At 51.1% G+C, this 17537-nt stretch overlaps 1 protein-coding gene across 1 annotated transcript; it reads right to left on the bottom strand.

Moving 5' to 3' along the window:
* Nucleotides 1-423: 423 nt before the first annotated feature.
* On the bottom strand, nt 424-4584 carry LOC135999814 (olfactory receptor 14J1-like; the record flags this gene model as incomplete). The annotated part of the gene is made up of 2 exons (XM_065653390.1): nt 424-456; nt 3943-4584. Coding segments are annotated over 2 exons (675 nt in total), but the record flags the coding sequence as incomplete, so codon positions are not given.
* Between the last annotated feature and the right edge of the window lie 12953 nt (nt 4585-17537).

Raw genomic sequence — 17537 nt, forward strand, 5'->3', positions numbered from 1 at the left:
CCACGCTCCCTTCCCCACTAAGGAAAGGGAAAAGGAGGAAAAGGAAGAGAGACTTACAAGTTGGAAAGTTTTAAAAAATAAAACAACAAAAATGAAAACTTTCGTCATAATACTAATAATGAGACAAATAAGGCAAAATATACAAAACCAATATTGTATTTCCCAGAGAAGCCAAAATGCTGCCACAGGGGCTGGTGTCACAGCAGAGGCTGCAGGGAAGACATCAGGAAGTCCTGGACTGGACTCGGCAGTGCACAGGAACTGGGTTCAAGGATGCAAGGACTGGAACCAGGATCAGGGTTGCAGGCAGGACAACGGGCAGGCTCCTCTTGAGATGCTGGCCATGGACCAAGAGCCTGAGACCCTTGTGATCTCCCAGCTTTAAACTGTGCATGACGTGGATGGCATGGAACAACTCGGTTTTCAATTGGCGTCACTCGTTCTGTCCACCCCTCCCTGCAAGTACAACCCCCTCACTTATGCGACATAAGAGATTCATCAGTGATGTTGGCTGCTATGGCAAGAAAATATAGTCCTAGGCCTTTTCTGCATACCAGCCCTACTGTTAGCTCAGTAAAACTGTCAGTATTGGCCATTGTCAGCTCTGGAGCAGACGGTGTTTGAAAAACATGCATCCAACTGCAGAAATATGCAGTTACTTAGAAGAGCTTAAGCTGAAAGGAAAATTCACCAAAAGAGAATTAGTCTTGTTTTAACGAAAAGCAGGACAGCCCTCATCACAGTCTGCACCTTCCTCAGAGAGGCAGCAGAGGTGAGGGGCCAATGTCCTGTCTCGGGTGACCAGTGAGAACAGGACAGGTGGAAATGGAATGAGGCTGCATCAGGGAGGAAGTTCTTCAGTGGAGGGTGGTCGGTCACTGGAACAGGCTCCCCAGTGGTCACGGTTCCCAGCCTGTCAGAGGTCAAGGAGTGTCTGGACGATGCTCTTTGTCTTGTGGTTTAATGTTATGTGGTCATGCGAGCAGCAGGGAGCTGGACTCGTTGATCCTTATGGGGATCTTCTAACTCGAGATATTCTATGATTCTGTGATGTTCGAGCTCAAGAATAGTCCATCCCAGACCCATTTGTGTGTGTGTGTGTTTGTCTCTTTCTGGGCTAACTGGGGAGATGAGGAGATCTCTGGGAGGGATCTAAACCTTATGTGTGTCATATGGATGAATATTTTCCACTAGCACAGTCAAGAGTACAGAGAGACATGGCGGGGTTGGGGAGGTGAGGAGCAGGTTCTCCATACAGTGATGGACCTCAGGCAGACTGCTGCTCCTTCCTGTCCACACCTCCTCAGGGGACACTCTGCATCAGAGAATTCTCCTATCACTTCTTCTAAGTGCTCTTTCTGTACCTTCCTCCTTCACTCCACCCTTGAAACTTATCTAATTAAGTGTACAAGTGTTGAAGACCTAGATGTACATGATGGAAGCAACAGGGCTCTATCAGTCTTGTGTGATAACTGCCAGTCCCAGGCAGATACCTCAGGTACACCGCGGGCTCTGGAGGTTTGAACTGGGGGCTTATGGTCAGACCATGGAGCTCTGCCTGAAAACATGAGAACTGCTCTCAGTTCTTCAAAAAACAAACAAACAAACAATACAAAACCACAACTTACTCATCAGCTAAAATGATTCAATATTTTAAATAAAATGTCCATGAATTTCTGTCCTGCCAAAATATGGATTTTTACAATATGTATGAATTGCAGGAGAAGAAATATTGTAGTTACCCTGTGCTTGTATTTCCAGAACTCTGCCTATGATACTGTGTATTTAATCCCCTGAACATCCAGGTGTTTCTACCTGTCCTTATTCAACCCACCATGTCTGCAGTCGTGTCTTCAGAAGCCTGTCTGGACATTTGCACTTTCCACTGTTCTCCAGAGGTTCTTCTCCTCTCACTCTTTGCTCATTCAGATCCCTCTCACCTCTCTCCCTGCTTTGAGCTTCAGGCAGGTAAAGCTGAATTGTCTTTCAGCCATTGGTCTCATACTCCCTGTAGGCAACTCTTCAATTGTGGTGATGGACCTCACTGGAAGTGGCTTAAACTAACGATAGAGTATATTTTATTGTTCATTATGTTCAGTTGTGTTTTCTTTCTCATTATCTTTTTTGCTTTTGCCAATTAAAAAAGCCTCTTTGTGCCTATTTAAATCCAGATCTCTAAGGAAAGCATGAAGTAATTCATGGAGAGAAGCTGTAACAATCAGGTGCCAACTTGAGTGGAAAATCTGATGTAAAGAAAAGTGATGTAACTGCCAGGGGGCCAATGAGCAAAACAGGGAGGTTGGAGAGGTGAGGAGCAAGGATGTCCATCCCGTGTCTGGCCTCGAGGGACTGCTTTTCCCACCTGTCCAACTTCCTCATTCTAAATATCCTCTTTACCTGCCCCCCTGAAACTTCTCTAATTAGCTCTACGAGTCTTCAGTACCTGACGAAAATGATGGAAGAGACACAGCTTCTGAGGGCTTGGGGCCTTTTAATGAGCCCATGGTATATTTGAGGCTGAGTCCATGAACCTCAGGTACTGAGAAGAGATTCAACAAAGCTCTCAAGGAGCCAAAGGCAAAAGCAAACCCCAAAGTTCCTTGAAGCATTAATGGGCCCCACTGAGGGCTGTTCCTGACAAAGCCTCCCCAGAGGCTCGTTAGAGCAGATAATTGGAGGCTGTGATGACAGGTAGGCCAAGGCCCTGTGCAGGTGGCTCTGATGCTCAGAAACCCCTTGGTTTGCTTTCTGAAGCAGAAAGGAGAAGCCCTGACCTCCAGGCAATGGGAAGGGGGATCCTGTCCCTCACACACGGCTCAGGGCTCTTCCTGGGACCATGGGATGTGGGTGTGCAAGGCCGAGGGAAGGACATGAGGTGACCTTGAGACACTGTCTCTCTCAGAGGCATTCATGGAACCCCAAAGAATACCTGATGGCATTTCTGCTCACGTACATGATGTGGATGCTGTACTCTCCTCTGTACAAGGCAAACATGGACGGCTGACCTGCTCATTCACGAATAATCTTTCCAAGCTGATGTGACAGCCCAGGGCTGGAAATGGTAGTTGTGAGGGGCCAGCCCATGACGATGCCCTGGGGCAGCTTCCTCAGGGTGTCCAGTGCACAGGGGCACAGCCCAGACCCTGCTCTGCTGGTCCTGCAGGTCTCTGGCAGGAGGCCTGGCTGTGAGAGGACACTGCTGTGTGCCCAGCCCTGCAGGCCTACAGTTTTTCGCTTTTTCAATCTGTCAGTCACTGTAATGGGAATGTTATTGAGAGAAACTTTGTAGGAAGACATAAACCTTCAGGCGAGGAGGTGAGGAGATCACCTTGCCATCTGGAAAGGCTGCTCTGAGGCCAGCTCTGTCCCACAAGTGCCCATTGCCTGTCCCTGCCTGCGCTCACAGGACTCACACACAGCAGGACGGTGACCAGGCTGCCAGAGCACTCAGGCCTTGCCCCAACACAAGGGATGAGAAGGAGAGTGTGGGAGTGGAACGAGAACAGCTCTGGAAGGCCAAGCGCTGCTGCTCCCTGGCAGGGCTGCCAGGCTGGACTCTTTTCCCCTCCACCCATGCACACAGGAACTATCCCTGTAGCTCCAAAAAGGCCTTGGAGTTAGGATGTCAGCAGAAAAGTATTTGCTGAAGGACTCTTTATTTTGCTTATACACAGAGAGCACCATTCCGCATTGACGCAGCCACTCAGTGAGAAAGGAAAAGCAGGCAGTGAATTGCAGAGGGAATTACAACATTATCACAATAAATACAACTAGAGAAAAAAAGTACTGCAGACAGGATGAACCTGCAATGAGTTAGACTATAACTCTTATGTAGAAGAAGACAGAGACACTTTATAGCTTCAGAAGAAATCCAGTCATCTGTTTCCACACAGCACCCTTGAGCTCCTGGTTCCTCATGCTGTAGATGAGGGGGTTCACTGCTGGAGGCACCAAAGAGTACAGAACAGACACCACCAGATCCAGTGAAGGGGAGGAGATGGAGAGGGGCTTCAGGTAGGCAAATGCACCAGTGCTGACAAACAGGGAGACCACGGCCAGGTGAGGGAGGCACGTGGAAAAGGCTTTGTGCCGTCCCTGCTCAGAGGGGATCCTCAGCATGGCCCTGAAGATTTGCACATAGGACAGCACAATGAAAACGAAACACACAGAAATCAAACAGACACTAAAGACAATAAGCCCAAGTTCCCTGAGGTAGGTGTCTGAGCAGGAGAGCTTGAGGATCTGGGGGATTTCACAGAAGAACTGGTCCAGGGCATTGCCCTTGCACAGTGGCAGTGAAAATGTATTGGCCGTGTGCAGCAGAGCATTGAGAAACCCACTGACCCAGGCAGCTGCTGCCATGTGGAGACAAGCTCTGCTGTCCAGGAGGGTCCCGTAGTGCAGGGGTTTGCAGATGGCAATGTAGCGATCATAGGACATGATGGTGAGAAGAGAATATTCTGCACCAAACAAAAAAAATACAAAGAAGACCTGGGCAGCACATCCTGCATAGGAAATGACCCTGGTATCCCACAGAGAGTTGGCCATGGATTTGGGGACAGTGATGGAGATGGAGCCCAGGTCGAGGAGGGAGAGGTTGAGGAGGAAGAAGTACATGGGTTTGTGGAGGTGCTGGTCACAGGCTATGGTGGTGATGATGAGGCCGTTGCCCAGGAGGGCAGCCAGGTAGATGCCCAGGAAGAGCCAGAAGTGTAAGAGCTGCAGCTCCCGTGTGTCTGTGAACGCCAGGAGGAGGAACTGGGTGATGGAGCTGCTGTTGGACATTTGCTTTTTGTTGGCATGCAAGCCCTGTTAAAAAAAGAAAAAGCAACTTAAAATTAGGACGGACTCTTCTTAGCAAACCCACAGCATTTTTCATAGATATCACCCCAACTGAAATGCATTTCCTTCCACTGTTGTGTGCTGGCTGAGTGTGCTGTGAGCAGCAGGACCTCTGCCCGTGTGCTGCCAAGCAGCCAGGTTTGCTCTGCTGCAGTGGGGACAGGGGAGCTGGTTTGTGACAGCTCCCATGTTCACACAGAATGGCAGATGTAATCCACCTTCAATGAAAAAGTTTAATATCTGTTCTTACGACTATCAAGGGCTTGGGCTGGAGAGCAAACAGTTACCATGTCTTTTTAAATATTTTATCTGTGTTTTTTTATTTTCCACCACCACATCAGGTGAGCGGGTATTTTCGAGGTAGAAATCCTTCTTTCTGTGACTTAAAATGTGAAGAATCTTGAGACAGACAGGCTAAAAGGCTCAGCTTTGTCTGGCTCAGTGCAGAGTCAGCAGAAGTGTCCGTCAGGATTTTACTCATCTGTCCTGTGCTTCAGCTTTTGCTGCCTTGAAAATGACTTCAGACACAATTTAATCTAATTAATCCAAACAACTGGACTCATACTAGAGCAGAAGAACCCTTTTAGAAAGGGCAGACCTGCAAACTCTTCTCTGTCCCAGCCCAGAGGTGGAGATGTGATGGAGACAGCAGGACACGACCCCTCACCGAGAGAAGCAAAGGACTCTGGCAGGAGAGTGCGGACCCCAAGGAAAGGCTCAGCACTCCTGGGATCCTACAGCAGAGCTGGGCCTTTCTGGGGGCAGCTGGTGAGCCCAGCAGGACAGGCAGAGCAGAGTCAGGGCTCCTGAAGATGGGATGTGCTAAAGGGACAGTCCGATCATTGCCCAGCAGACAACACCCAGCAGCCACCCGCAGAGAAGGAGCAAAAGAGCTCCTGAACAGCCCCTGCTCTGCTGCCTGGAGCTGTCCCTGCCTGCAGCTGTGTCTCTGGCCCCAGGTCTCCTCCTGTCAGTGTCACAGACCCCATCCCAGCCGCTGTGTGCTCAGCTCTGCCCCGCAGACCCCTCCCAGCAGCCGGCACTGCCCAGGGGCAGCTCTGTGTGGGCCGGCTCTGACACCAGACCAGCCCTGATGAGGCTGGAAAAGTCATCCTGATGCTGTCTGGAAGATAGGGTGTGTTGATTTCTGATACTCACAGGTTTATGCACTGCTAAGAGTAACAGATTTGGAATTTCAGTGCCTCCACCTGAACTAAGACATGAGTTTCTCTGTCCCATTGGCCACATAGATAACTGAGAATGTGAGACTGATAAATAGGATCCTTCTCTTTCACAGAGCCCCTGTCTTGCTGTGCTTCTTTAAGAGTCTCCTGGGAATGTCCTAAAGTGATCTGGAGCTGTGAGCAGCCTTGACTCACTCAGCACTCACTTCATAGCAGGACCCTTCCCAGCCACACGCTGTTCCTTCCCCCCACAGCTTCTCCCCTCAGTGTTGTTGGGATCTCCCCGGGCAGGCTGAGCGCTGACCCTGGCAGGTGGCAGAGTCCCTGCCCCGGCACAGCCCTGGGGTGCAGGGACCCTGCTCTGCAGGACCGCCCTGGGCAGCCCTGGGTGCTCACCCAGCTTCACAGCTGTTTGAAATGGCCTGACAAGATCCCCGTCCTTACAGATCCCACCAGCTGTGGCTGTGCCAGTTTTTGGAGTTGCCTCCATGAGTTCCAGCTGCATTGCCCTGCACCCAGAGACTTACCATGGCAAGGGCTGCAAAGATTTCTCCTCCAGTGAGCTCTCAGTCATCCTCCCAATCCTGACCACCTTTAATCTCTCTCTGCCTTGCCCGTCTCCCTGAGATCCCCAGGCAGAGCCCTCAGCCCTGCTGCGCTTTGCAGAGGAGCTGCTCCTGGGCAGAGCTGTCTCTCTGCAGCGCTGCCGCTTGCCATGAGCTCCCTCTGTCCCAGGAGCCCAGCCCAGCTCAGCAGCACAGGAGCAGCCCAAGGTGCTTTAATGACCCCTCTGGTGGCTTTGGCGCTGAGTCCATGGACCTCAGACAGAGAGAGGAAGTTGAAGAAACCTCTCAAGAAGTCCAAGTCAGATTCAAACTCCAAAGTTTCTTATAATGTTAATGGGTCCCACTGAGGAACACTACTGAGGAACTGACCCCAGCGTCTGGTTAGAGAAGGAAACTGGAGGCAAAGATGACAGGTCAGGAAAAACAAGGCGAAGGTCTCTCTTATGATCAGGAAACCTGGATGTGTTTCATTAACCAAAGGGACAAGCCCTGACCCGCATCCCCTGCAACATCACATCCTGTCCCTCCCACGTTGCCCAGGGCTCTTCCTGGGACTCTGTGATGTGGGGCAAGGCCAAGGGCAGGACTATGGTCCAACACCTCCCAGGTTCCTGGCTGGGGACAAGGAGGCCATGAGGCCCCTGTGCTGTAAGGACAAGGTGTCTCCTCACAGGCATCAGAGGTGGACACAACAGCCAAAGCTAAGGGGAGAAGGAGCTCATGTCTGGTGGGGGCTTTCAGCCTCTTTACATCCCTTGATCATCTCCACGACAGCCTGTGCTATGCTGTGGCATCACCTGCACCTCTTTCCCTGCAGGCTGGAGACATCCCCCCTGCTGCCCCACCTTGCTCTTGTCTGAACATCTTCCTTCCTTTGCTGATCTCTCTCCATCCTCCCCAGCTGCTCCTTGAAGCACAAAGCCTTGGGCTGATGCAGACTCCCTCTGGGTGACCTGCTCCACCACAGCACTGCCCTTCCAGTCACATTCCTTTCTCCGCATGTCCAGCCGGAACCACCAAAGCTAAACTTTGTGGCATTATTTCTTTCTCAAGCTCTTTCGCACTATGAAGAAAACCTCCACCATGTCTGAAACCACCCTTCAAGCACTCTCAGGCTCCTCCTACACTGCTGCAGCCTCCCCAGCGCTGCTGGGCCAAAGCAGCCCAGGTCCCTCAGCATCCCACACCATGTGCACAAGGTCCTGAACCCTGCCTTGGCAGAGCCCTACACTCTCCAGTTCCTCCCTGCTTCTCCAAACTGGGAAGCCGCACACTGGCACACACCCGTGTGTGTGGGGTCACACCAGTGCTGAACCGAATGGGATGAGAACTCCAGGTGTCTGGGTCCCCACGCTCCTCCTCATGCAGCCCCGTGTGCAGCTGCCTTGTTCATGGTGAGCGTGCAGCACGGGCTTGTGTGGCGGCCCTTGTAGTGCCCAGGCCCTTCTCCTCAGGGCCCCTGCTCAGCGTGTCAGGTCCTGCTCTGTCCTGATGAATGGGGTTATTCTCCTGCCCCCAAAAAGCTTCTGCAGAGCTTTCAGATGGTGGAATGCCAAAGTTTCTCAAGGTCTGGACCCTCCCTGAACTGAAGCTCCATTTGTGGTCATCTCTTGATGTTTACATACAGATGGCTTATCCTGATGAGGGTGTCTCTCCAAAGATAACAGCATGAGGAGTTTCAGGGCACTATAAATAGCCCCTCCTGGAGAAACGGTGGAGTCTTGAGGGTCTGGTGCTCATCATGCCAGAGGTCTGGAGTCCAAGGGGAAGTTGCCCTTTATGTGAGGGAGCAGCAGGAACGTGTGGAGTTCTGCCTGGGGACAGAGAATATCAGCTCTGAGCTGAGGAGTCAGCATGAGAGGGCAGAGCAACATGGGCAATGTTGTGGTGGGTGGACATCAGCAACAGACTCACTGATGAGGAAGAGGAATTAGATGAGGCCTCCTTCAGACAGATGAAAGTAGCCTCATGTTTGCAGGGCTGTGTCCTCATGGCAAACCTAAGATATCCCAATATTTGCAAGGTACCAGCCATCCAGGAGGGGTTTGGAGCTCGTTGACAACATCTTCCTGACACGGGTGACTGAGGAGTCAGTGAGTTGAGGTGCCCTGTGGGACTTCCCACCTACAAACCAGAAAGAGTTGGTCAGGGATGTAACTGTCAGGGATGAGAAAGGAGACTTGAGGCTCCTGGAAGATGATAACAAGGCAAAGAGCAGGATTTCAGGAGAGCAGGCTTTGGCCTGCTGAGAGACCTACTTGGGTCCCATGGGATATGACCTTGGTGTCTGTAGCGTTTTTTCTCTCACATTTCCTCCCTCCTCTCTCCCACCTGCTGTTGTGCAGTGTTTTTTACCCATTCTCATATACAATATCACAGAGGTGCTGTCAGCATCACTGAGTGGCTCAGATTTGTCAAGGAGTGGGTCCATCTTGGAGCCAGCTGAAATCAGCTCTGTCTGACGTCGGTCAAACTCCTGTTGTCTTCTCAGAGAGGCGACAACTCTAGCACAGCCACACTCAGCCCAGTTCCAAGACTTGGCCATGCAAATCCAATACAGGGTGACAACGTCTTGGAGTTTACAAAGACCTTGACCATGAAGAAGAAATGGAAAAGATGTTCTATCAGCAACCTGAGGAAGTCTCCAGTCAATGAGCAGGTTCCTATGGGGAACTGTAATTGCCCTGGCATTCACTGGCCAGGCAAAGTGGCAGGTGCCAGCAGTCCAGAGGATCTTGGGCCAAGTTCTTAACATGTCTGCCTGGTGAGCCAACAAGGGTGATGCTCACCAGGATCTGGAACTGGCAAACAAGGCAGAGCTGGTCGAGGATGTGAACATCAGTGTCCACCTTGGCTGGTGTGACCAGAAACAGTGGGGTCCCAGGCACCAGAGGGGAGGGAGGAAGGCCAGCAGCAGAGCACAGGCTGGTGGGCTCCAGAGGAGAAGACTTTGACATGACTGGGGGGGCTGATAGAGGTGGTGCCAGGGAAGCAGCTCTGAAGGCTGAAGGAGCTCAGGAAATCTGACAGGCCTTACAGGACAGCCTGCTCTAAGAACGGGAATGATCTCTCTGAGTACCTACAAGAAGTAGCATTTATCTTGTGAGGCTGCTCGTCTGAACTGATGGAGCTCCAGGGCAAAAAGGCAACACACAGAATGTGGGAGTGTGTCGAGCTGTAAAAGAGGAATTTAGAAACGTTTTCCATTGATGTGGCGATGATGCCACAGCTGCCGTGGACTTGAAACCTGCAGGGGAGGCTGAGGGCAGCCAGATGAGCTGACACTGCTTCCTTACACTAAAATAATCGACCAGGGTAACATGGACCTGCCGCTGAACTTTGTAAGAGTAGAAGCAGACAGGACTGAGGTACTTCACGGCTTCTTTGCCTCCATCTTCACCAGCAAGGTCTCCTGGGGCTTTGTTCCTGAAGACAGAAGTCTGGAGAACACCCAGGAGTGGATGGGGCTCAAGTCAGGAGTTACTTGAGCAAACTCAGACACCATGACAGAAAAGGAAATGGGTCATTTCACCAGCTCCCTGAACACAAGTATCGCTGTGCTGTGGCACCTGACATTCCCAGGAACACCCACTTCTTGGTCCAGAGGAGTGTGACTCCTCTTGAGCTGTCCTGGCCTGTCTCCTCACTCACGCGGTGATTCAGGAACCCACTTTTCTGACATCTTCAGTCTTCATCAGGAGACGCTCCAGATCAATATGAACAGGAGACTGCTGAGAGCACCCGTTCTGGAAAGGGAGGGAAGGACGAGCAGGGAAGGAAACAGAAGAAATACTGATTTATGGCTATTTATTATGGAAATGCTCTCTGTTTGGCTGTTCCTGAAATCTCTCTAATCACCCACACCAGGCTTTAAGCCTTTTGGAAAATGATGCCCAGAGGCTTGCTATGAAAGGGCATTTTAGATGTTATGAGCCCTCTGGTGCCACGATGTTGAACTGCAGCTACTGAATGAATGAACAAAGCTGTAATGAAGTGAAAGGCAGAAGCAAACCCCAAGGTTCTGAGGGTGTTTGGGACCCCAGGAAGGGCCATCACTGACACAGCTGTGAAGGAAACAACCACTCGAGGTCCCTGTCCCTGGAGGCTGGTGAAGCAAAGACTTGGAGACACTGGTTACAGGTGGTGAGGGCAATGTGGAGGTGGCTCTGGTGCCATGTCAGCCCTTGATGCTTGTTTATACCCAGAATGGCTGAGCCGTGACCCCTGGGACCTTGCAAATTTTTCTCAAATGTTTCTCAAGGCTTTGCCTGTGGACAGTGTTTTGTGTTTTGGGGGTGGGTTTTATGTCAGGTGCTGTTGCTTTAACTGCAAGGCTCTGGTTTTCTGTGGAGTTGGAAATGCCTGTGAGTTCCTTGCAACTCATCCAGCTTCTTTCATACACCTGGCAATGGTCACCAGTCACCTCAATGTCCCAGCCCCAAACTTGCTTGAACCCTTTATTTGGATCTGTACCCCATCACTCCAGGATGTTCAAGCATCCACCAGGTTCATGGATGGTTCCTGAGGACCATCCGAGTGTGGGCAGTGTAAGAGAGGAGCAGAGCAAGGTCAGCTCATGGGCCATGGCTGAGCACAGCCACCCCCAGCAGCAGCCATTCCCCATCTCCCAGGCACAGCCATGCCCACAAGATGGAAATGTCACTACCATATATGATTAGCCCAAGAGAGGCCTTTCTTCCTTCCATTTTCCCAGGAAAATCTTCCTCCTATTCCTCCTCCACCTGCACACGTCAACTGCTTTCCATTTTGGGGCTCAGACATGGCTGTAAGGGTTCACTAAAGCCATCGGCCATCTCATTGTTTCTCCCTGACATGCCCTGACCCTCTCCCACACCTACACATGGCCAGTCACGGCTGCTCAGGGTCTCCTGCTCCTCAGAAGAGGCCTTGAGCTTCTTGGTTCTTCCTGGTGCTTATGATAAACTTCCTCGCTCTCTCCAGAGCCCATGCTGAGCTTTCTTGTCCATAACAGCCCCTTTATGACCATGTGTTAGTAAGTGGTTGTCTTTTTATGATCATTTGTGCAGAAAGGGTAATCCCAGGAAATCACCAATTACATAAAAATTGATGCCGAATGAAATGCCATGAAGACCTGATGAGTTACCCCCATGTCTGTGTCTCTCCTTGAAGGAGTCTGTCCTGAGAAGGGGATCCAGCTTCTGCCACTCTCTGGAGAGGCAAATGCGCAGTGTCCATGCACCTGGGGAGGAACAGGGTGACTTTTGCCAGACCACCCGTCATCTGATCCACCTAGATACGTACTTGTGGATGGGGTATCAAGCCTTATAGTGTAAATACCTATTTGATGGGCACTGCCAGTGGGGCTACCACACATGCAGACTGAAATGTTGCAGATATTTATATTTGGGCAGGTTAACCTTTTCCTTTTTTTTTTTTTTTTTTTTTTTTAACTGACACTCTTAGAGAAATTACATGATCACTTGAAGGACTGTTGATGCGTTTTAACATGATTATCCACAGAAGGCCCACCAGCTTTGCATCTCAAGAAATGGGATGCCAGAGGTCAAGGGAAGGATGGTTTGGGCTCTGTCCTGGGATGTGGGAAACTGGAACGTGCTCACATCTCCCCAACACCCTGCCTTCCTCAATGAGGGGTATGAGAAATTCTGCTGAGGTCTGAACTCACAGTTATGACAAGTATCTTATGTCTAACTGCAGCCAATGGTGTCCTGCCAGCTCAGCAGTTGGGCTTCCATCCCTGGAGGAATTTCAAAGACATATAGATGTGGTGCTAAGGGATATGGTTTAGTGTTCGACTTGGCAATGTTAGAAGATGCAGTTGGACTCGATGATCTTATGTGTCTTTTCCAAACTAAACGATTTTATGATTCTATAACTCTGTGATGCTATGATTGCAGCTGAAACCACTTCAATTCCCATCACCTCCAGCTTCCCTCGAGGGTGGCTGTTGTGTGGCACAACTGTCCTGGCTCTCCAGGCAGGTTGGGCACTGGTTTGGTGCCTGCATTGGGAGTTTTTCCCTTCCTGGAGTACAAGAGCTTCGATGAGAGAAGGTTATAGAGATTTGGGTGGCAGAGGTCTGAAGTTGTCCTTTCAAAATCTGAGCAGGCTGAGCTTTGGAGCCAACAGAGAACAGAGAAGCTCTCAAGGATGTTTTAGAATAATGGCACTATCACTAATAACAGTCACAGATAACTCCTTATTCTCAGTGATGTTCATGAGCTAAAGCTCTTTAATTTCATTCCCATTCTGCTTCTCAAAACACCTTGTAGACCTCAGTAGTTCACCTTTTGCATGAAGTTCTTAGTAATTTTCTCTCACTCCTACCTTTCCTAATTTTTCTCCTTTTTTTCTGTTGTAGGGTGGAGGTGGCATAGGGGAGTCGTTTCTTTTTTTGGCAAAGAAAGCCAAAGAACAGATCCCAGATCAGTGCAAAGGCACAAAGGAAGCCAGAATGTTTATGTGGTGTCCACTGACACCATCACCTGCATTTCTAGTCTCTGAAGTCCCGAAAGTGCAACAGAAACTGGAGTTCTGAGCTCCCTTCATCTGCCCTGCGTGACACATGTCAAATGAAACTACCCCAGTCAAATGGCTGGTTTTGATTCTCTTTACAGCCCAAAGCACCACATGGGTCAGGAGACAAGCCAGGATACCCAATGAGGACTCACATGCTCTGCACTTAAAGTTCAGGTGTTCCCAGGAATCTCAGCAGACGAGGTGCCGATTCCTGGGTGCAAGGAGCTGATCAAGAGCCTCGTCTCCATTTCTGTAACGATGGCTTTGCTGCCTGGCTGATGTGCAGACTCTGTACATGGATGATGACACCTGTTGAGCAACCTGCTCTGAAAGGATCAACAAGGTGAGCATGAGGACATAGCGAAAAAGATGACGCTGGGTTGGGGCAAATGAAAAGGGATGCACAAGATGTGGTCAGGACTGTTTGGGGGCACTTGTAAAGCAGCCCTGGACCTCATGTGAATTATTCCTGTAGTCAGAGAGATCCTGAGAGCTCTCCCTAAATTGAACACATGAAGGGGATGAAAGGACAGCCTCATTCAGGCTGGATGAGACCTCGAGAGGTTTCTTGACCAACCTCCTGCTCAAAGCAGGGTCAGACCAGAGTACTCAGGGCTTTATCCAAACACATCTTGGACACTTTCTGGGGTAAAGTGGATGTGCACTCCTGGGAAACAGCTTCCAGTGCTTGACTGTCCTCAGGATTGGGAAGTTTCTCCCTTTCTATAGCACCTTTCCAAGCCCAAATATCCAGATTGTTTCTACCCATCTACTTGCACACTGACACAGACCATAATATCCTACCTTGGACACAAGAACATTGTGGGGGATGATGCTGAATGCCTTGCTGACTGCCAGGTAACAGACCACCACTGCTCTCCCCACGTCCTGCAATCCTGTCCTTTCCTCACAGAAAGCAAAGAGGATGGACAGACACAACCTGCCCTGGGTAAACCCCGTCACCTTCTCTTCCAGACACCCAGAAATGGGGTCCCAGTGGCCATGTTCTGGGGCACAGCCCTTAGTTCCCCTTCTCACCCATTGGCCATTTTTGAAAGGTGCACACAATGTGTGATAGCTGCCAGTGGTCAGGGAGTCCCCCCAGTCTCCATGAGCTTTCCAAGAAGGTGGAGAGTGGCCTCACTGTGACATGGTCCTGCTGTCTCAGCTCCTGGAATGCTTTCCCTCCTGTCCCATAGACTGGAAAGGATTGTGTTAGCTCCAGTGACCCCTGACTTGATCCCCTTCCACTGCTGGTTGTTCTGCCTCCAACCACAGAGCCCTGGGAGACCTTGCTGGTGAAGATGGAGGACAAGGGACATAGAGACTGCCAGTTCTTTCCCTGATTAAATTCATCAATGGCCACATGTTATCTTTGTTTCTCCTTTAACTGTTGCTGAAGTAGTAACAGCTCATAATGAGGCCCTTGAATTGCCTTACAGGTCTAGACTGAGTTTTGATCTGGACTGTTGCTGTTCTTGGAGGCTGCTGTCCTTTCAGACCAGATGAACTAATTTCTGCCACCCTGCCTTGGCAGTTTATTCCGTCCATGTCACAGCTCTGTCTGCAACACTGACAGCTCCAGCTCAGCCAGTCAGGTCCCTGGCTGAGGACATTGCCTCCCATCTGGGCTGAACCACCCCAGCTGTGGCACCAGCCCAGCTCTGACCTGCCCCAAGGAAACCTGGTACCAAGTGTCCAATAGCCCATGTGTGCAAAGGCTTTGCTTCAGAGCACAGACATGACATGGCCAATGGTTGCTGAATGTCTCTCTAGTCCTAGGAGTATAAAATCAGAATCAAATGGCTAAATTCCCTCAACTGAAGATATTCCTCCCCAAGCTTGGAGAAATTAGATCGTTTCCTGTAACATTCCTTGTGTCCTGTCTAATGACGGGAGAAGAAAAGATGATTCTCATACCAATTTATTTTTAAATACAAAGAACACAATTCTGGAAGGAAGTGTCTGTGCAGAAGAGAGAAAATCTACATCACTGATTACTTGAGATTGTTTCATAGGCTGTTCCCCTGGAGCCCCAGGGACTCCTGGAGGGAGCCGCGAGGGGCCAGAGAAAGGGACATCGTGGGCTTCTCCTGTGCTGCTGAGCTGGGCTGGGCTCCTGGGACAGAGGGAGCTCATGGCAAGCGGCAGCGCTGCAGAGAGACAGCTCTGCCCAGGAGCAGCTCCTCTGCAAAGCGCAGCAGGGCTGAGGGCTCTGCCTGCAGCACCGAGGGGACAGGAGCCAGGCACAGAGAGGGGAAAGGCAATGTAAAGTGTGAGGTGGCTGAGGGCTCATTGAGAGACAAATCTTCACAGTCCTAACACGGTAAGTCTCTGCGTGTAGGACAATGCAGCTGCATTTCCAGGAGGGATCTCCTAAAGCTGGCACATGACACAGTTTGCAGGATGTGTCAGGTCTCTCTCACACTATCTCTGTTGTAGAGAAGAACACACTCCAGAGCAGAGCTTCCCTGCTGCCCTGTCAGTGGGAAAGGGCATGATGGCACCTTCTGCTGAGGGTGACTGCAGGGGGAGCACCCAGGACTGCCCAGGGCTGTGCTGCAGAGCAGGGTCCCTGCACCCCAGGGCTGTGCCGGGGCAGGGACTCTGCCGCCTGCCAGGGTCAGCGCTCAGCCTGCCCGCGGAGATCCCAACAGCACTGAGGGGAGAAGCTGTGGGGAGAAGGAGTGACCCCCGGCAGGGCAGGGTCCTTCTGCTGCTGGGTTCTCCCAGGTCTATAGAGTTATTACTGTAGAGATAACGAGCTTTCCTGAGTCTGTCTTTCTGTTTCCTCTTCCAAGACTGGGGGGAGGGAGGTATGGGAAAGGATAAAAGCAGAAGGAGCTCTCAAGTTTTAACAAGTCACTTAAACTCCTGCACTGCAACTCTGAGTGATCAGCACATCTGCCAGAAGACTCGGAACATCCCTTCAGCCACTCCTCTGCCCATGGACAGCAGCAGCATCACATCTGCTGAACCCACCAGCCTGAGGCTGACCTGTCCTGTTTTCCATGCAGCAAACAGGAAGATGCCCCCAGGCAGTGCCCTGCAAACAGGCAGGATCTGTAGGGCCAGGGTGAGGGCACAGAGGGTGGGATGGTCTGTGAGTGCTGACAGGGAAAAGACATGGACAGGGAAACACCTCCCAGGAGGAAAATCTCCCTGCAGCAAGGATATGATCTGGGAAGGAGAGGAAAATGAAAACAGGAATGTTGTAGGAGGGAGAATGTGGGAAACTCTGTACGAAGCCCTCCAATGCAGATCCCTACTGTGAGCAGCCCCCTCGCCTCCTCTCCCACCCAGCAAAGCCTCTGCCCTCAGGGCCGGGGGCTCCAAGGCATGAACCAGCTCCTGTGCAGCCAGAGCTCCAGTTCCCTCTGCAGAGCACAGGGGCTGAGAGCAGCTGCCCGGCAATGCTGGTGTGTGGGAGGTGGCTGCACAGCTGGGGAAGGGTGACGCTGTCTGAGTGCCCGGCTGCCTCTGCCCTGGCCTCTCTCACACCCACCCTCACCGCATTTTCCTTCTTGCTCCACTGCTCTGGGTCACTGCTGTTGTGATCTGGTTCTTGCTGTCAGGCTCTCTGGGGATGGGAGTTTCAGCTGCAGTCACAGCCTGATCTTGTGGGTCCTTTCCTGCAGGTGTGTCCATGGGAACACGTGTCCCAGCTTTCCTCTGCCCTGTGGGGTGTGGGCAATGCAGTCTGTGGGGCTGGGGAATGAGCCATGTGTGTTCTGGAGTAAATGCGGGGTACTGAGACCTTGGGAAAGGGTTAGTCATGTTGTGGCCTGAGGTGCATCCTTCTGCTCTCAGCAGTGCCTGGTGGCTTTTCAGGGTAACATGGCAGTGTGATCAGCCTCCATCTCAGAAAGGTGCCAGCCCAGGGCAGCTGGAGCAAGACAGAGGGACAGAGCAGCTGCCCTCACTCTGCACTAAGCCACACATGTTCTCTTGCTTTGCAGGACTCGCTCTGTTCTCCCTGAGCACAGCAGAAATGCTGAGGGTTTATGACACCCAACAAAATCTGCAGTGACCATGGGGGGAAGTGTAAAAAAACCTGGAACTCCTAAACTTCATTCAACATCTCTGTTGCTTATCACTGGGAAAGCAAGTGCTGACAGCCTTTCTATGTTAGCAAAACCAGGACAGTCCCCACCGTTCCCTGACTGCACTTCAGCAGGGCTGGACTGACTTAGCGAGAGCCCATGGGCAGAGGCCCTGCTTTTGGTTGCACTTTTGGCCAGCACCAAGCAGGGCTCCAGCCACAGTGCTGAAGAAAGTTCTCCTAGAAAAAGAAAAGGGTGTCTGTGTGTAACAGGGCAGGGTCTATGGGAGTTGGTTTGATTATTGTCAGAGGACTTTCCCCTGGCTTCTCACTGTCTTTTTTTTTTTTCTCATGACACTGCCCCATGCTCCGGAAAAGCAA

This window comes from Caloenas nicobarica, chromosome 30, assembly GCF_036013445.1.
Source record: "Caloenas nicobarica isolate bCalNic1 chromosome 30, bCalNic1.hap1, whole genome shotgun sequence".
In the NCBI taxonomy this organism is placed as follows: domain Eukaryota; kingdom Metazoa; phylum Chordata; class Aves; order Columbiformes; family Columbidae; genus Caloenas; species Caloenas nicobarica.